General features: G+C 46.0%; 1 protein-coding gene across 23 annotated transcripts in view; it reads left to right on the plus strand.

Annotated features, from left to right (window-relative positions):
* The first annotated feature begins 346 nt into the window (after positions 1 to 346).
* Positions 347 to 15,590, plus strand: part of TCF7L2 (transcription factor 7 like 2) — a 181,458-nt gene continuing 166,214 nt past the window's right edge. For 6 of the 23 annotated variants that reach the window (XM_075108255.1, XM_075108253.1, XM_075108240.1 and 3 more), the window contains exons 1-3: positions 349 to 1,227; positions 1,559 to 1,625; positions 1,797 to 1,921. In XM_075108255.1, the coding sequence (XP_074964356.1) occupies positions 1,039 to 1,227; positions 1,559 to 1,625; positions 1,797 to 1,921 (381 nt within the window). In that variant the 5' untranslated portion in view covers positions 349 to 1,038. Of the gene's footprint in view, positions 1,228 to 1,558; positions 1,626 to 1,796; positions 1,922 to 15,590 lie in introns of all 23 variants that reach the window. The other 17 variants (XM_075108260.1, XM_075108248.1, XM_075108247.1 and 14 more) reach the window with 6 other exon arrangements.

The following is a 15,590-nucleotide window of genomic DNA, read 5'->3' on the forward strand; positions in this document are numbered from 1 at the left end:
GCACGGAGACGGCGCCGTTATTAACACTCAGTATGTAAAAGTTAGCGCTTCCCGAGGAGCGGGGGCCGGGGCGCGCCGCCGGGTGCCGCCCCCCGCCCTCCCCCCGCAGCTCTGGGCTACAGGGCAAATTTTTTTTAATTTTAATTTTTTTTGCCCCCCCCCCCCGCCCCCCCCGCGGTTGGTGTCCCGGCGGCCGCCCCCCCCCCTCCCCGCCTCCCCTCCCCTCGCCCTCCCGCTCCCATGCCAAAAAGGATCATTGTTAGTTTCCTACTTCCCCCACCCTCCTCCTCCTCCTCCTCCCCCTCCCGCGCCCCAGACCTGTTTATTTATGCAGACGTCACCGGGGAGCCCCCGCCCCCTCCTGCATCTCATTAAGTGCCTGGTGTGTTTCTCGCTCCCTGTCAATAATCCCGGATCCCAGACTTCTCCGTTCCTCCGGATTTCGATCCCCCTTTTTCTATCTGTCAATCAGCGCCGCCTTTGAACTGAAAAGCTCTCAGTCCAACTTCAACTCACTCAAACCCGAGCGGCACAGGCTCCCAATATCCGCGGCGGCTGCCCCCCCGTTACAGCTGACTTCTTGGGTTTGTTTGTTGCATTTTTTTTTTCCTCCCCCTACGCCCCCCCTCCCCCCGTCTATATATTTTTTTATTATTATTAATTTTTTCGTGAGTGCGTGCGCGGGTGCGAGTGCGTGTGCGCGCAGTGCACGCCGACCAGCTCCCTGGAAGAAAGAAAGAGAAAATCCCGAAGAAGGAAAGGAAGAAGCCTAAAGTCACTGGTGCAAAGGAGCGAAGAAGAGACATTTCCCTCCCCTCCTCCTCCCTCTTTTCCCCTCCCCAGGAGGAAAGAGAAGGGGAAAAAAAAGAAACTTTCACCTTGGACTCTTCTTTTTTTGGTGCAAACTTTCCCCCCCTCCCCTCTTCTTTTTTTTTCCTTCCCCCCCCATTCCCCTCTTTTTTTTTTTTTTTTTCTTCTTTTTTTTCCCCCCTTCCCCTTTTTGCAAAATTGCTGCTGGTGGGGTGAGCCAGGAGGAAAATGCCGCAGCTGAACGGCGGTGGAGGGGACGACCTGGGCGCCAACGATGAACTGATCTCTTTCAAAGACGAAGGGGAGCAGGAGGAGAAGATCTCCGAGAACTCCTCGGCGGAGAGGGATTTAGCTGATGTCAAGTCGTCTCTCGTCAATGAATCAGAAACGAATCAAAACAGCTCCTCAGACTCGGAGGTACGGGGGAAGCCCCCCGCGGGGCCGGTGCGGGCGGCGGGCGGGCGGGGGCCGCGCTGCCTCGCCGGGGCCGCGGCCGGGGGCGCCGCGCCGGGTCCCGCTCCCGCCGGCGCCCAACTTTCCTCCGCGGCACCAACTTGTAACGATGCCTTCTGTTTTGTTCTGTTTGTTTCTCCTTCCACCTTCTCCCCGCACCTTTCCCTTCTTCTTCGCCTTTTATTCCTCCCCTCCTTCCCTCTTCCCCCCCCCCCCCCACCCCCCAAAATAAAACCCCAACCCCCAACCGCCCCCGTGCCCGACGGCCCCACGCCGACCCCCGGCCCGCTCCCAGGCGGAGCGGCGGCCCCCGCCTCGGTCCGAAACTTTCAGAGATAAATCCCGGGAAAGTTTAGAGGAAGGTGAGTACGGGGGCCCGGCCGGCCCCGCCGCCCCGCACCGCCCCTCCGCCGGGCGCCCGGCTCCTCTTTTTCGGACACTTTCTAAAAAAAGTTTTCCTTCCCCCCCCCCCTCCCTTCTCTCCCCCCTGTTGCCCCCTTCCTTTCCCGCTCGTGTCTCCCCCGCCATGTTAGCTGCGAAGAGGCAAGATGGAGGGTTGTTTAAGGGCCCACCATACCCGGGTTATCCCTTTATAATGATCCCCGACCTCAGCAGCCCGTATCTGCCCAATGGATCGCTCTCTCCGACGGCGAGAACGGTAAGTGCCGTTTTTTTCCCCCCCCTTCCCCCCCCCGCCGCCGCCGCCGCGCTCCCGGTGCCCCCGCTCGCCCGCCCCGGCCCGCCGCCCCCTCCCCCGCGCCGCGCCGCGCCGCAAACTTTCCAAACTCCGCGGGCCGCGGCGGGAGGGGGTTTGTTTACACTTCGCCATATTTCCTTCTTTCTCTCTTTTTTTTTTTTTTGTGTGTATGTCTTGTTACTTTTTTTTTTACTTTCAGTTTTATGGGCACTTTTACTGGAGCCCTCGTTACCTCCCCTGCGGGGGGATGGGGAGGAAAAAAAAAAAAAAACCAAAATCCAAACACCACCTCATCCAGCCTCAAAACAAATCTGGGAATAATAAAAAAAAAAATCAAGGAGTTGCTTTTTTCTTTTTTCCCCCTCCCCCTTCCTCCCCCGCCCCCCCCCGCTCTCCCCGCCGGTGGGGATGGGGGTTACTTTCTTGGGATCCGCTCCATGCAAACTCCTCGTTTTCCACGGTGATCCGTCGCCTGCTGCCCTCCTCCGAGGCGGCTGGGCCGGCTCCCCCTCCCCTTTCCTCCCCCTTAACCCTCTCCTGCCCTCGCCCGCCCCCCGGCCCGCTGAGCGGCGGCTCCGTCGTGGCCGGCGCTGGGCACCGTCCCGTCCCGTCCCGTCCCCTCCCGGCCGTGGGCGCCGCGAGTTGCGTCCGGCCTCAGCGCGGGCGGCCCCGCCTGCCGGGGAGCGCGGCCGGGCCCGGCGGCGCCGCGGGGGCTGGAGCGCGGCACCGCCGCCGCCCGCCGGGCCCCTCCGCACCGGGGAGCAGCCGGAGCGCCCCGGGGCCGCGCTGCCTCCGCCGGTGCCCTGCCGGGCTGGGGCCGAGGGAGGGAGGGAACCCGGGGGGGTCAGGGCAAAGCCCGGGGCTGCGTCCGGAGAGAGGAGCCGCCTCGCTTAGCTCTCCCGACAACAGCGGCGACGACAAAAAATAACCAAACAAGTCGAGCAGAATTCCTCCTGGAAGTATGCCGGCAGAAAAACAATTTGCTGAACGCGTCCGGTTTTTTTGTTGTTGGTTTTTTGCTGGTTTATTTTTAAATTTTTATTTTTTTTTTAACCCCGGGTTCAGGGGCAGGCTGCGCTGCTCCGCACGCCCCGAGCGCGAGTTCTAGCCCGGATCCCCGGAAACTTCGGGGTCTGCTGGGGGGTTTGTAGTCCCAGCTGTTTTTCCGCTCGTAGCGTCACCCACGGTGTGCTCTGGTCTGACATCACGTCTCTCAAGTGCCACCGTGCCACCTTTTCTTCCCTTTTCAAGAGTTTTTAAAAAAAATTTTTAGTTAAACCGGCTAAATTCACTGGGACTACAAAATACTGCGTATTCCTGCCGATGGGTTTAGCGCTGCTGTTTTGTTTCTTCTGGGTATTTCTAAATCTGAAGCGTCCCCGCCATCACCATGTGTGTTTATACGCTTCCCCCCCCCCCCCCCCCCCCCCCCCGGTAACACGAGATAGCGATTTACAATAACAGATCTACTGTTCGGTGGATGTTGAAGCCCTGCTAATGACTGAGGGCTTGGCCAACTTCAGTGTATCAGATCTACAAGTGTTTTAAAGCATTAAAATATTAAACATCGGGTCAGTCTTGTTTTCACTTGGTAAAACGTCAGGAGACACAGATTAGTAAATGCAGAGCGACAGGGAGGCGGTAAGGAAGGTGCTGTGACTTTGCATGTGTTTAGGGCCGTGGTAGGGCTTTATTTTGGTAGTTCGTAAGGCTCTTCTTGCGAGGAGGTGATTTCTGGGACAGCAGCGCAGGGGTAGCTGCAGTTTGCAATGGTAATGATTGGGAGGGGAAGTCAGGGGCTGAATGCGTTATATTTCTCCTTTTGAATACGGTCACCCACATGTATATGGATGATGGTGATAAATTCCAAATTCTATAAGCACCAGGATCCAGATGGCAAAACAATCTTTGTTACAAATCACTGTGTTACAAATCGTGAAGCTTTGTATTCCTTTTTAATTTTTTTTTCCCCTCCTTTTTACCTTAAATGCATTCCACTGTTCCAAGTGCAGGCTAATAGGAAGCACAGCTCCGCTGCTTTTTTATTTAAGCATTTTTCTTACAACAGCTACAGTCCTTTATTTTTCCCTCGTTACCTTTATTACAGATCCCTTTTTCCCTTGGCATTAGAAGATAGAATCCTTCAGCATTTAGCTTTGCTGCAAGTATTCTTCCTCCCCTTGCTCCCCCCCAGTTAAAGGGGGCCTCCATAGGAATGCCGGGGTTGCGTGACTTGCAGGTGGTGTGCGGGAGGCTGGTGTAGCAGGTGGCCTGCTTGTGTTATCAGATGGGTCCTGAAAGGGTATTTCCAGACTCCATAGGCAATTTTCTTATTTCCACATCCAGGCTCCAGCATCCTTCTCCTATCTTCTTAACCTTATTCTTTCACATGGCGTACTCCTGTTTGCTTGCCTGCCACTTAATTATAGGCAGGAAAAATTAAAGTTGTTTATTTAGGCCTGAGAGCAGAATATTACAAAGATCGAGCAGGATAGCTGCTGTCTGTCACACGCTGCTTTTAGGTGGATTCTAGTTCTCTGCTGTACCAGCTTTCAATTCCAGATGAACTAGATCTTTCTCTCTCCAGTTTGTTTGTTTGTTGTTTGTTTTTTTTTTTTTTTTAAATACAGATTGAAAAGGTATAGATGATTCTGCATAATTATTAATTTTGTTTCTGTTTATGTAGTTTTTCATGAAGCCATTTTTGTTGAGTTTTAGAGCATGCGAGGTAAAGAGGTGATGCAGATATATAGCAAAATTGCTTTTCCTTTCCTTTTGCTGTTGCAGAATCTTAAAGGTCTGTGCGTGTGGGTGTTTTTTTTTCCCCTGGATTTTTTCTTTTTGTTTTATTTGGGGGTGTGACGGGATTATTGTATTTTGTAAATGTACCCCGAATTGTCTGTTCAAGAGCAAACTCGTGGGTAGCAATTTCTGCTTCAGGAATGTGAAGAATTATGGAGTATCATAAAATCTGCTTATGATTAATAATACTTTATCTCAAGAATAATACTTTAAATACTGCAATCTCTTTATAAAGCTTGATAGAAATAATTTTATTTTTAAAAGTCAAAGACTGTTTGCATGTTAATCTTGCTTTTGATAGAATACTGTGGATTGCGTTTAGGAATAGCTGTGTATTAAGTAGAGGTCTAGTCCAATAGTAATGAAGTAATGCATCTGAGAGTGCCAGTTCCATCCCTACGCTTGAGGAGGGACTGGGGTAGCTGCCTGTTAAGGATAATTAAGGAGAATGTTTTACTTTCAGAGTTGGAAAATGAAGAAGTGGTGTATTTAATTTTTACCCTAAATTTAGAGTTTGGTGAGCAAATAGATGCGTTGTGATTTGAGAAAACCCTGCTGGCAGATACTCTTACTTTTACTAGTGTCGTTGCATCTTCCTTTGCCCTAAATTGTTGCTTGGTGAGTGAGGCTTGTGTTTGGCCCTCAAGTTTGGGAGTTGGGACTAGCTGCGGTGGAGAGCAGCCCCTCGCCTAGATTTTACGTTCAGGAAGAGACTTTTTTCTTTAATTGACTTGGGAAATGGATGTTTTCCTTTATCTACTGAATTAAACAACATAATCCTTCCTAATACAAAAGCTGTAGACCCTGGGGTGTGAAGGGTTAATGGTGGTCCTTTTTTTTCCCCTCCCCCAATTGTTTTGACAACACTTTTCAAAGTGTGACATTCCAAGCCCTTGCAATACAATGTAATATTACTGTAATTACACAGGTCATTACATTTTAAATAGAGAACAATAAAATGCTTATCGCACTGAAAAAGAACAGGTGTTCTTGCCCTTCTTTGGTATTTATGCTAATTGTTTTTCATCTCCTTCAGAAATATTTATGGTTGGCGTGTTAAGGTTTCAGTCTTGATGTGACAATATTAATTCTTACTAATCTTTATGGTTGAGGTTTAATGTCTGCAGTATGGATTATAGTATTAACGTCCACCAACTAGTTTAATAATATAGATACAACTTAATATGTCAGCACTTTGGTACTTTATGATACATAGCTCTTCAGTGGAGAGTGAATTATTCCCTTTCTTTAAAAAAAAATCTGAATAGACATGCTTTTAATAAAGTTTCTGGTCTTGTGTAAAAACAAGCTGTTAAATAAGAACTGATGATTCTGTGGTGTGAATCGAATGGAACCTCCATAAAGAAACTTTCCTCATGCTTAATTAGGTAGATTGCTGAATCACTCTGCTATAGCATTAGCATAGCTGGTATACAATGGCAAACAGACTGTGTTTGTTAACTTATTTTTGGTAAAGAAGCTGATATCTTTTTAATTCTCCTGTTGGCCCTGCCCCCCCCTCCCCCCCCTAAGATTTCATTCTGAAGCAAATGCTGCATTGCTTAGTCAATCAGTTTCTCTTTAGGGGGCTATGAAAATTAGCTAGAAAAAAGTTTCATGTTTCTGGGACCTTCCAAAACAATATAATGCAGTACTGTTACTTGAGTGTACAGGATAATTGCAGGACTGCACTTCATTAAAAATAATATTTGCTTTGGAAATCGAACAATTTTAATAGGTGTACCAGTGGCTGATCTGTGCTGAAAAAAAAAATACAGTAGATGCCTTTCCAGGTTTTTTGAATGCATTCATACATGGACTGATGATGTTGAGTGGGGTGGTTTTTTTTTTTCCTCCTTCCTCTTCGTTTTTTGTTCAAGCAAGTATGCGCTGATTTGTCAGCTGAAGATGGGGCGGGGGGGGGGGGGGGGGGAGGAAGGAGTATGTTGCAGCTTTCACTGGAGCTTGTAAACCAGAATGTAGGTAAAAATGTTTTAAATTTGTCAGACTTTCATGACTGGGCCCCAAAATCAGATAAAAAATGTGGTGTAGAGAAAAAGGACAGCTGCAGATTTTTTGTGTGGACGTGTGTTTCTGTACCATGACTAAAAACTCTGAGGACCTTTTCCCAGCTGTCTGGGAGTTATGTGGAAGTTGGATTATTGGCAGTTAAGCATGAGACAACCTGGATTTAGCAAATGCTCTCCTACACAGGAAGCAGATGACATTATCCTGGGGGAAGGGAGGAGATCCTTCTCCAGGCGCAGTCCGGGGGGAGACGCCTGCTCCCCCCGCCTCAGAGCAGCCAAAAATGAGGGCTGGCGATAGGTACTTACAAATATAAAACCGGTGGGGTTGTCGGTTTGGGTTTTTTTGTCCTTTTTTTTTTTTTTTTTTTCTTTTTTGTGAAATCAGACACGCTGCTCCCACACTGGGGCTGTTGTGAGAAGTTTTGCTTTGGGGGGGTTGCGAGGTTTAGGGGGAAGTTTAAAGCTCTGTTCCCTGGGCGCCTCCTCAGTACCGCGTCCTGGCAAATATGTAAGTAAGCCTTGAGACTTTGACTTCTAATTGGGCACATTTGTGAAGGAAATGGTTAATTTTACAACCAAAGGCAAACTTGCACCTCGACAGGTCTGCTGAAAGAAATGTGCCACAGTCGTTTGCTGGCAAGCACCGCAGGGTCATAAATCCACGGGGTTTATTTACAGCCTATAACACTTATGAATGTTAAGATATTTGACGCCACGCTGGCCTTATAATATCCAAGGTCCACAGACACTGGCAGTGGGTCAAATTTCTTTCACTAATTATAAGCAATGAGAGATGGAGTGTGGTGCTGGGGGTGGGGTGGGGGGGAGATATGGAAATCCTCTCTCTCCCCACCCAAAAGCGAAGGATATTTCTGCTCCTCCTCCCAACTGCTGGTTTATGTTTGTGCTTTCTTTACGTAGGCTCTGAAGTTTATAATTAACGCTTGCAGTGCTCTAAAGACTGGGCTCTTGGTGATGCAGCCAGGCTGAAGGAGGGAAGAAGTTTAGCACAACTCGTGTCCTTTACAGAGGTCTCAGCAGCATTGTGCCGTATTTCCTAGATACCGACACAAGCAAACATTTAAAGACAGATGACACCTGGAAACGTCCTTTAATTTTCTCACGTACCGCTGAGCCAGAGGAGGGGAAAGAAAGATTAAGATTGCATCAGGTCTTATGCAAAAGGTGGACGATTGGAAATACGATTATTAGACTGTTTTGTGCGTATAAAACAGGGCCTCTTAAAAAGCAGCAAAAGCCCACGTTAAGGGAAAACATGCACTGAATGAATTAAGATGTTGAGGTTAGAGGCTGTTTTTAGGGGAGAAGCCCTGTGTTCTGCTGGAAGGGGCAATCTGGGCTGGGCGCATCGGTCAGCGTGGAGGGGCAAGGGGAGCAGGGAGACGTGCTGAAGGCGGTGTTTTGGGAGGAGGTAACTGGGGGGAGGCGCGGGGAGAGCGGAGGCCTCTGGAGAGTAATTGGAGGACAAAGGAGGGATGTTGGAGCACGAGGAAAAATCGTAGAAACTTGGCGGAGGGGGGGAAAACGCCAGTATTTGAATGGATGGTTGGAGGGGAAGCTTGGGATCTGGGGATTGACTCTTAAGTGTCAGGGAAGTCTGGGGCCCGAGGAGAAACACTGCTTCACTCAGCAAAGCTCGTTAGTCTCAGCTCGCTCCCCATTAAACATGCTTTCCTAGAGTGGACAGTCAGATTTGAAGTGCTGCTGTCTTGTCTATGCTGGGGGTGTGTGTATGTTTTAACAAGATAATGCGATTACTCAAATATGCCTAGGTATTACTTTTAGCTTTAATTTCTCCAGCAGTTGATTTTGGTTCCCCGTAGGTTAGCGCTATGCTTGGAGACTAATTTAAGAAAAAGGCAGGGTTATGTGTGTGGTGGAAAGCTGCTTTCCTTCGCCCATATGTTTTTCTTCTACGAGCCATGTAAAACCCGACTTAAAAAAAAATGAGGGGGCTGTCAATTTGGCCCTTCCACAAATAGCTGTACAGTTTTGTTGAAGGTTTTATGCATTTCCCTAATCAATGGAGCGCTGTGACTTATTAGCCCCCGGGGACAGATCCGAATCCCCCAGCGCCGTGCTGCAAAGCTGGTGTGGTATTGTACCTTTTTAACAGGTTATCAACAAGGATGTCCCTCTGGTTCCCAGGACGCTTCCCACCCCCTCCCTCCAGCATCTCCCCCCTCCGATTCTTTCCGGCAAAATCTGTTCAGTCTCGCGCCTTTGTTTTAGGTTGGCTAAACCCTCGACCCTTATTCTTCGTGGGGTCACGCTCAGGCAACCGGGCAGTGCTGAATGAGTTAAGTCGCTGGCTGAAGTTTGGCTTCATGCAACTAAATTTGAGGCCTGGTAGGCATTAGCAGGGCACAGCACATTTACAGAGCTTAATTAGTACGCGCTGTAATTGTTCATGGTCTGCCAGAAGGAGTAATGTTCAGGAAAAGTGGAGTCGTTCTTCTGCAGTCTTCAGTTTTAAAACGATAAATCACTTGCATATTTGTGCAGTGATTCAAATGGAGCTGAGACCTCTCCATCTCAACATGTGGTAAATTGTAAAGTCAATGAATTGCAGATGTAGGGTACAGCAGATTCTCTAAGAAAATGCGGAATGAATGGGGAAGGGTGATGCTATAAATACATACTGAGAAGATAACTGGGTTTCTGCTTGCTGTGCCAATTATGATGTACTAAAGATATTAGCGATTTTGGTTTAATGCATTTATTTTAAATTTCTTTAAACTAAATATAGGGGTACCATGTTACTTCACTTGGTGAGGTTTTTATTAATGCTCCATAACAATGGGTTTCATATGGAAATGAGCATGATAGCCATATTAATACAAATTAATTCATCATGGGTAATGCTGTAGCTGTTACTAGAGGAGTTTATAACGATGGGACACTTTAAAGTGTGGCAGCAACAACTTATAAGAAGTCTTGTGGTAGAGGATGCCTTTATATTCTCGTGGGGGAAATACTGGGAATATTATATATCTCACCGTGGCATTTTGCATCTGCCCATAATTCCTTCCAACTTCAGAGGGACTTTCTGGATGCATTAATCCGACAGCCTAGAGCCTATTTTTAAAAAGCAAAACACAAACAAAACTACGCTATACAGATTGACATCGTAAATGCCATGTATTGTTGTTTTTTTTTTGAATGCGGAGAATGTGTGTCACTCTTACTGCTGTGAAATCTTGTCTTCCTTGGGCTTGGTCCAAGATCCATTGAAGTCAGTGGAAAAAAGGCTTCTATTAATAACGAAGGGCTTTGGATCAGGCCCCATGTGCCTTGAACCAATGGCCAACTTCTTCAAAAGTGGATAAAGGTATTGAAAAAGCCAAACCCAACTAAATGCCATATTGATATATTGCTGCTTCTGTGGCGTCCTTCGCTCCTGGAAAAAAAATTAGTTATGTTTCCAATGGTACTTTCTTAAATGAGCTCCTGCTTCTGCAGTATCTGACTTTCCCACAGAAGCGTGGAGCATCCTGGCAGGATCAGGATTTGGTCCGAGGCTGTGTTGCATGTCAATACTGCTTTTCTAATATGAGTAGGTGGATTTGTGTGGAAGTTGTAAAAGTTAATGATTGTTCTCTGACTCATATGCTGCTGGTTTCAGCAAAGAAGAAATGATGACAGTAAAATGATAGAAATTATAGGAGACAAGTAGGCTTTGGTGAGCAGAGAATGGATTTGCGTTGTTTGAAATGCTTTTGCTACTTGCTGAAGGAAGCATGAGGAGGGAGAAGATGGGAGGGCAGCTTCTTTTTGGGGTCAGATGTTGTGGGTGCCAAACTCCTGCAGGTATTTGTCCAGGAAGTGAGGCTGAATTCGGGAGGGACTATCTGCGGTGTTAAAGGTCCCATAACCATTTTGTTAGTCCTACTGATACAGTTAGTCCTGCCTAACTGTTCTCCCCTCTCAGCAGAACAGGTTTTGATGCCCTAGGCTCCTTGGGAAATACGATTGCACGCCTAATGCCTACCAAGTATGAATATATAATTGTGCTCAACCAATATCTATCTCACAGCTTTGTTGTGCTCTCCAGCGTATCTGTGGTGTGAAAGGTGCTGTATACAACAAAATCAGTCCTGCATTTTGATTCACTAGTGGTGGTGATGCAGCTGAGACGCCAAAAAATTCCAAAAGGAGGGTGTGGGAAGTAATAGTTAGAAAATGTCAAACTGAAAATACTGAAAAGGGACTTTCTGGGGAATATTCTTAGATGTTGATACAATAGAAACAAATTGTCCTATTTTAAGAGGGAAAAATAGAGCAAGAAAAGGTGGGGGTGTACCTCGCTGAGCACATCCAATCTCCCACTGGAGTCAGTGGCTCCTTAAATAATGATCTGGAAAAGTCTGAGGCTATAGGCTTTTCTATTCCAGAGACAAGCCACTACATTGATTTCTGTTTTTAACTGATGCAAATATTTAATAAAGGTTCTCTTGGAACTGCTTTAAACCCTAGCCTGAATAATTTTAACTTGGTTAAACTAGTGAGCTGGTTTGGGAGCATACACAGTAAGAGGTTTCCATTGGTTTAATTAGATTTAGGAGATTTATAAAACCAGGGCCACTATTCTGACATAGGCAAGGTCTGGAAGACGGCATATAGATGCTGCATTGATCTACGCCCAGGCTGAACAGGCTGCTATTGAAATTACGCTATTATAAATGTTTGCCAATATTAAAGAATCCACGGGAAGGTACGACCTTGAATGAACACATCAGAAGAAAAAGATGGCAATTAGTGTTTCTACCTTTGTTTTCTCTGGGACATTGGCAAGGAGGTTTTCTCCCTTTAAAAGGAGCTACAGATTATAGTTGTCTGTCTGGAAGTAAAGTTATTGAGATTTTTATTATTATTAACCAAATGTCTCAGTTTACTTCTGATTCCTGTTACATTCCCCTATGGGCTTTTTCTTAATTCTTAAACTGCACCATAAAATGTAGCTTAAAACATGGCCGTGTCAATTTAAAAAAAACAACCCAGTACCTTACAGGAGCTAGTCACAAACATAACTACTGTACAGGTGACAAAACTGCTGTGTAAAGAATATTCACAGAGCTTATTTTATCTGGATAGCAGCTAAATATCTTTACAATCCCCAGGGTTATTAAAGGCCAAATGCCTGGTATACGTAGTTAGGTTTTTTTTTTTTACAATTGAAAACTGTTGCTCAACTACTGTACTTGAAAGTACTTTGTTTTTAATTGCATAAATATGAAATTAAATTTCATAAATATGAAATTGAAAAGTGAAAGCTAGAACCTGGGTGTAGCTGGGTGGTTGTAAATGGGAACTGGCACATTGCTGGTGTGCCCGAACGTGGGTATTGGACCGGTTACGTGGGCACGTCTGTGTATATGCATGTGACATATATTTGTGAACATATACTGGGTTATCAGGTGTCTATTCAATTTTAATTGACAATATGAGATTCCTGTGGTTACTCTGTGCACAGATTGCCTTGGGGCTCTACAGGGTTTGTGGGAAGAAAAGCCTTGACAAGTTTCCATTAAGCTCTGAATCGGGCAATTGGAAAAGAGGAGAATGAAAGGAGCTGAAAAGAGGGACAACTTGTTAGTGTTGCATTCTGCGCTTGCAACGAGAAACCTCTTTTAGACAAGAGTGGTTCTCAGGCCAAGAATTTCAAACTCGCAGAGAAACCTGTCCAGAACACAAAAGTTGTTTGAACGGGGTGCAGAATTGTCACAGTAATTAGAGCAATCTCCGTTTACTGAGTGGCAGCCTTTATAAAGGACAGGGGATAAAGGGTTCAAATTCATCTTTCGCTCTCCGATTCACTTCTGATGAACTGCCTCTGTGTATGTATGTGTATATGAAGGAGTGTGTGTGTGTGGCCACATTTTCAGCTACTCGTCATTCGATTGCTCTTGTTTTAAAAGAAGAAGGTCTCAGGCTGCTTCTTCCTGCCTCGAATGACATTTTCAGGCATTTTGCTTTTATTTATTTATTTTTTATTGGTGCTCTAATTTGATATACAGAAATAAGAGGATGCTTTAGGGAATGCAATTGTGCTCTGCTGGAGGGGGAATGCCAAATATTTCTCAGTCAGTTTCTTCTCTTAGTCGATCCCGCATCTTTGACTGTTAGGAGCAGTCCCATTATTTTTAATAGGATTACTTGTGGAAGCAAGAAGAGTGAATGAATAAGGCTTGGACCCTTAAAGTTTATCCTCATGCCACTGCAGGCTCTGTCCAGAACTACTGAATCAGCTGGAGTTTTGCCATTGCTCTTATTAGGAGAAGGATCAGGCCCGTGGATTACATGAGACTGGGTCTTGTGAACAAGCCAAATAAAACTGTAAAAATCAGAGTTGTTGCTGTGTGTGATGCAGGACTGTCTGGAGGCCTCAGTCTGGACTTCTTTTGGTCAGATGCTACACAGAGAAAAATGGGAGTGAATGGGCGAGCGAGCAGTGTGGGTGTTCTCGCCCAAGGAAGAAAATGTGACTGCTAAATTTCCTGTACACCTTTACTTTTAAAGAAAATAAAATATTAAGCTGCTTGATTTCCCCCCCCCCCCCCCCCAGTAATCATCCTGCCTGCAAAAAGTTAGTTATTTTTATGTCCATTTACTTAGCTGTTTAGGTTTTGTGATTGCCTTTTATTTGCTCTCCCCCGAATAATGTAGGATCTCTGCTTTGTAAAGGCTTGAAGGTAGTGGCCTGGGCTGTTTTACTTAATCATTTAGGTAGTGTTATGTTTCTCCCATTCATTTACCACTACCTCTGAATGCAGAGAGAGAGAGAGGGGAGCCCTTCAGGCTGGTGTCTTTGCTCTATCTTGTGTTTCTCTGTATCACGTTGCCTTCAAGGCCTGTGGCATGGCTGGTTAGGTGTTGTGTTGGGATCCTGTGAGTGTTGTATGTCTAATTCATCCCCTCATCTTCTCTCCTGGAGACGTAGGATCAGATCAGCCAGCATCTGCACGAGGTTCCTAAGACATGAACCAGAGGAAAAAGGAAGGCCTTGCTGCTGATTACAGAAACATTGTTAAAGCTAATAAACAAAAGTTCTAGCTCAGAGGTGGTGCGGTTTTTGTGCAGAGATTTTTTTTTTGTTCACCTCCACCCCCCTTGATTATTTTCCACTGAATGGTGAAAAACATGGCTAGATCTTTTTATATTTTAGCAAAAAGCAGATTTATTTTTTTCACAGGGTCAGCCCCTAGCATGAAAAAGCTGTGGAACAATTGCATGTCTTGGAGTTTGCATTGCAAAAATGCCTGTTGACATTCAGCAAAGTATGCTTCTGTGCACGCTTCCTTGGGGCGTGTGTTCCCTGTGTTCACTTGCTTTGTCTGTGAGCCTGGTGTCTGAATATGGGAGGGTTTTCTGAACACATAGAAGTATCTGTAGGCACAGGGAGGAGTTAGGAGAAGATGATTCTCCTGGCCGTAATGCTGAATTGGTTATGCAGTGTTGGAGCATAGAGTTGGGTCTGCATGTTGGACAATATCATGGTCAGGTTGAACAATGTCTCAATTTTTAGATGATGCTGTTTTGTCTCAACCATTGATGGATAGCAGACCAGTTGTGATGTCTGCCATCCTGAAAGAGTACTCAGTGTGGTACTAATTGTACCAGAACTAATTGTTGATTAGAATGTACTTGTTGCAAATTATGGACCTCTCTCAAACATGGCTTTCTCAGTCCTATCCCTTGTGCATTATTTTCTCAGCTGGTAATTAATTTCTCAGTTTGGTGATTTGTCAGTAACTGGTATCTCTTCAGCAATGAGTGCTCTGTAGTAATTCTCCATCACTAAGGAGTAATTGCTGGCCCTATAAAGTCACTGATCTTTCATTTACCAGCTGGATAACCTTTCCTGTTAGACTGTTACGACCAAGTTACCTATCGCAACAAACTCTAACTGCATCTACAGTCAATGTCCCAGCCATGGCTTGATACACAGAGAGAGAGGGCTGGAGGAAGCTGGTTTTAAGTCATGGTCACAAGCAGGAGCTCATGAAAGCAGCAGAAAGCTTTTATTCAGTGTTATAGCTATGTAAAATCTAGCTCAGCCTAGAAAAGCAGCTGTTGAGTTTGGCTGAGGCGGCGATGCGGAGCAGCCAATGTCCTCTTCTCGTTGCGTGGCATTTCCTTAAGCCTGCTTTTCTGCCTGGCCCCATCTTGCTTTTCTGCCTCCCGTTGGGGTTGTTTCTTAATGCAGTGCTCAGCGGCTTGGAGGTGCTTCCCTTCCTGGGAGCTGGTGGTGCAAATACAGCCCTGCACATGTGCCGGGCTTGCCTCCATGTCAACCCTCTGAAGAACTGTCCTCAGCCCAGCTGGGTGCATGCATTTGGGCTTGGAGGATGGTAGCCTAAATTTGTAATCCCAAGGGGGAGATTATGAAGTTTATTTTGGAAACAAAATACTCCATGAAGTGGGAAGGAGGCTAAAGAGAATCCTGGAAAGATGGTGCAAATGAGAAGCAAAAGTTTTTCATTTACACTCCCTGCTATTGCTCTGGTTTGTGGATCTAAGTAGAAAACCGGCAGTTTTTTGAAATCTTGTCAGCATGTGCACACGCCTAAATACCTTTTAAATTTGTTTTTGTTTTTCCTGCTTCTTGAACATGTTAGCTAATGCCACAAGGAGTGAGCTGAATTCTTGCTCTTTCTTTTCCCCTGCTGTTGGAATTGTTTGTTAAATTCCAATTACGGGGCTTGTTCAACACCTGTACAAACCCACAGCCATTGTTAAGGGAATAATTTGAGGACAATGGGGTTAACGCAGGTGTG

This window comes from Phalacrocorax aristotelis, chromosome 12 (genome assembly GCF_949628215.1).
Source record: "Phalacrocorax aristotelis chromosome 12, bGulAri2.1, whole genome shotgun sequence".
NCBI classification, from domain to species: domain Eukaryota; kingdom Metazoa; phylum Chordata; class Aves; order Suliformes; family Phalacrocoracidae; genus Phalacrocorax; species Phalacrocorax aristotelis.